At 55.3% G+C, this 3,548-nt stretch overlaps 1 protein-coding gene across 1 annotated transcript; it reads left to right on the top strand.

Annotated features, from left to right (window-relative positions):
* On the top strand, positions 1-1,714 carry LOC120905509. Its single transcript, XM_040316355.1, has one exon. The coding sequence runs from the start codon at positions 1-3 to the stop codon at positions 1,528-1,530; it is 1,530 nt and encodes a 509-aa protein (XP_040172289.1). The 3' UTR covers positions 1,531-1,714.
* The last annotated feature ends 1,834 nt before the right edge of the window (positions 1,715-3,548 follow it).

The following is a 3,548-nucleotide window of genomic DNA, read 5'->3' as shown; positions in this document are numbered from 1 at the left end:
ATGCACCGATGGACGATCCTGCTGCTTGCCGCCGGACTGCGCGAGTGCCGCCCCGACGACAGCAACGGCGGCCTCAAGCGGCTGGTCGTGCGCGAAACGGTCGGCAACCACTTCTCGGAGGTGATCGTGAACGCGCTCACCCGGTACTACGTGCAGAACCACTCCTCCACGCAGGTGATGCGGCTGTCCACCGTGAGCGACGGCACGTACGACCTGCAGTCCGACATTATGGACGAGGTGATGCAGCGGACGTCGCGCAGCATCGCGTACGAGTTCCGGTCGGCGCTGGGGCCGTCGCGGCGGCCTCGCATCTTCAACATCGCCTTCATCGACGGGTACGGTGCGTTCGAGCAGCTGTTCCGGTCGCTCGATCCGGCCGAGAACGACTTCGCCGGCTACTATCTGATCGTGCTGACGGCGTACGGGCGCCGCATCGCGTCCGATACGCTCGCGCGCATCTTCGCCCTGCTGTGGACGATGAACGTGATCAACGTGAACATCGTGTCGGCCGACCTGGAGGACCAGAGCCGGTGGCAGAGCGTCCTGATGCACACCTACTACCCGTACCGGGCGGGCGGCAACTGCGAGCGGATCGTGCCCCATCTGCTGCACCGGTTCCGCAAGGGCCAGCGGTTGGACCGGTCGGTCGAGCTGTTCCCGAGCAAGCTGTCCAATCTGCACGGCTGCCCGGTGACGGTCGGGACGTTCCATTTGCCGCCGTACATGCTGCTGTCACCGGCCGGCAGCTACGGGGGCCTCGAGGGGGATCTGCTGCGTGCGCTTAGCCGGAAGCTGAACTTTACCGTGCGGCTGGTGGTGCCGGATGACGGTGAGCTGTGGGGACGGACGCCACCACCGTCGGTGGATGTCGCTGGCGCGAACCGTACCGGAGGTGGTGCGTCCTCGGCTTCCGGCTGCGTGCGGCTGGTGCTGACCGAGCGGGTCAATCTCACGCTCGGTCGGTTCGCCATTCGGGGCGATCGGAATCTCGTGATGAAGAGCAGCCGCAGCTACTACACGGTGCGGATGGTGTTTGCTGTGCCGGCTGGGCGGGAGTACACCCCGTTCGAGAAGCTGTTCCGCCCGTTCAGCCGGTCCGTCTGGGTGCTGGTGACGCTCTATCTGCTGGCCGGGATGGTCGTGATCGGCACCGTTCTGCTGCTGCACCGGCCGGCCGTGCGCGACTTTGTGTACGGGCGCGGTGTGTCCACGCCGGTGCTCAATCTGCTCGGCGTGCTGTTTGGCGGTGCGGTGGTCCAGCTGCCGATGCGCAACTTCGCCCGCACGCTGCTCTTCCTGTGGATGTACTACTGTCTGGTGGTGCGCACCTGCTACCAGGGCTCGCTGTACGAGTATTTGCAGGAGCGCAAAAACTTCAGCCCGCTGCAGACGGTCGATGCGCTGGTGCGGAACGACTATCGCTTCTACTCGCTGCACGGCACCTCGCTCTATCTGGAACGGATGCCTCAGATACTGTCGCGGTTGGTAGCTCCTACACAGAATGCGAAAAAGGAAAGACGGTATCATTGAACACTGTGCAATTCATCTGCTGTTACTTCCTTGTTTTTGTTGTAGCATCACCTGGCTACCGGACGATGACGCGTCGGTCGATCGGTTACTGACCGAGCTAGCCACTCGGCAGGCTCGCACCAGCGCCCTCTTTATCGACCTGGAGCGCGTAGCCTACCACAACCGGTTTTACGTGCGCGGCGGGCTCGTGTACATCGCAAACGTGGTGCTGGTACGACTGCCCATCGGTATCTACTACCCGAAGAAATCCTGCCTCGCCAATCGGTTCGACCACGAGCTGGACCGCCTGCGGACGTCCGGCTACGTCAGCTACCGGCTCGGCCACTACCTGAACTACGACGCTTTCAAGGGACCGACCGACTACCAGCCCCTTCCGACGCCGCTTACCACCGATCAGCTGGTCGGGTGCTACGAGACACTGTTTGGTTTGCTGCTGGTCGCCACCGGGCTGCTGCTGCTCGAGCTCGCCTCCCGCTGGTTCGTGTCGCTGCGACAGCTGCTTACCTTTCTGCAGGCGGAGTAGCAGGTGTGTGACGGCGACGACACCACGCTGCTACTGTTGTGTGCTTTGTTTCCTTCCCCTTTCTATAGTTTTGTATTGTTTTCCCCTTCCGTGCGCTTTTTTTTACCTAGTGCGGCGGCGCGCTATAAAGCACGAGCTTCGGTTGGCTTCGGCTGCCATAATGTTTGTGCCATAACACGTGTGCGCGCGTGATGGTAGCCATCCAGGGAGGGAGAAAAGCTACCCAAATCAGTCTGTCGTGTGCGGCCGGTCGACACACTTCGCGCACCAACTTCGGAGCATTGTGCTACACCGAATGACGTGTATCACCGAGCTGACATTACGACATTCAAGCGATTGGGAGTGCATTGAGTTTGACTTTGTCTGTACGGCGCTCCGGTTATCGTATCTTGGTGGATCTCTGGATTGAGTTTTATTTTTTTTTATGGATTGAGTGGGGTTTTCGCTTCGGTTCTGATCGTTGTCGTCTATGTATTTGTATTGCTCAATATTGCCTTCCATCGATGCGTTTGAAGATGCTCTTGATTGTGCTATGGCGATGAGCTACAGCTGTGTCTTAGCACAGTAACACAGGATCTCGTTTTAAGCTTCGTGAGAAATTCCTTTTCTTGTAGTCTAAAAGCCATAAGCGAACCCTGAAGTAGTCTAGCTCTTAGAGATCATTTCATATAAGCATAGTGTTGTTGTTATGACATTATATGTGTCACAGTTGTAGATATCTTCGTGCAGATTATCTTCTACGATCGAACTTCATGATACAGAGTGGTTTTAGATTTTATAAAGTCCCATAAGAAATGACATAATCTATTCTGAAATAAAACTAGAGAAATCCTGATAGAGTCATCGACTTGAAACACATTTTAATCGATCTTGTGAACTATTCTTATCTAGTCCAGTGAGTTGTTAATAGACCATGTTGATATTCATTCCAACTTCCTCCGACTGTCTATCGATCAGGCTTTTACTCAAAACTCTTATGCGCGGCAAATATGCCCGTGAGTGGAAAGGAATAACATTAGGTTACACTGTTCTAGACTTCTGGAGAGTGTGAGCTCGCGCAATGATGAAATCCAAACCAGTATCTCCCGACTCCTTCCATCTACTGATGTGGAGTCATGTCTTGGGAAGAACTTGTTGCCCTCTGATGCGTGGGTGCTCTCGGATGCTCTTAGAGCTGTGTATGCCTGATAAGAAGTTTCTTTCTTTGAGCCTAAAAGTAAAACATTAGTCACTCCCTGATCATTGCAGAAACAAAATATTTTCACCGATACGTGAATCCATCGCCCAAGAAACGGCTTTTACTCTACGCCGTGTGCCAGTATTGTTGTGATCTTCGTCCTGCTCGTCAGGATGTCATTTGTGGTTTCGTTTTCCGCTTGCACGGTCCATAGTTACCCACTTTTCGGACATTCAATTCCATTTCATTTGTTGTTTTCCCTCCGCTTTCAACGGGTTAACCGTGACACACTTGGCCCCCGCTACGTGCCTCGTGTTA

This window comes from Anopheles arabiensis, chromosome X, assembly GCF_016920715.1.
Source record: "Anopheles arabiensis isolate DONGOLA chromosome X, AaraD3, whole genome shotgun sequence".
Taxonomy (NCBI): Eukaryota; Metazoa; Arthropoda; class Insecta; order Diptera; family Culicidae; genus Anopheles; species Anopheles arabiensis.
This window is presented reverse-complemented; position numbering and strand designations above follow the sequence as displayed.

Coding starts and splice junctions, on each gene's coding strand:
- LOC120905509 (XM_040316355.1), top strand. CDS start 1: ATGCACCGATGGACGATCCTGCTGCTTGCCGCCGGACTGCGCGAGTGC.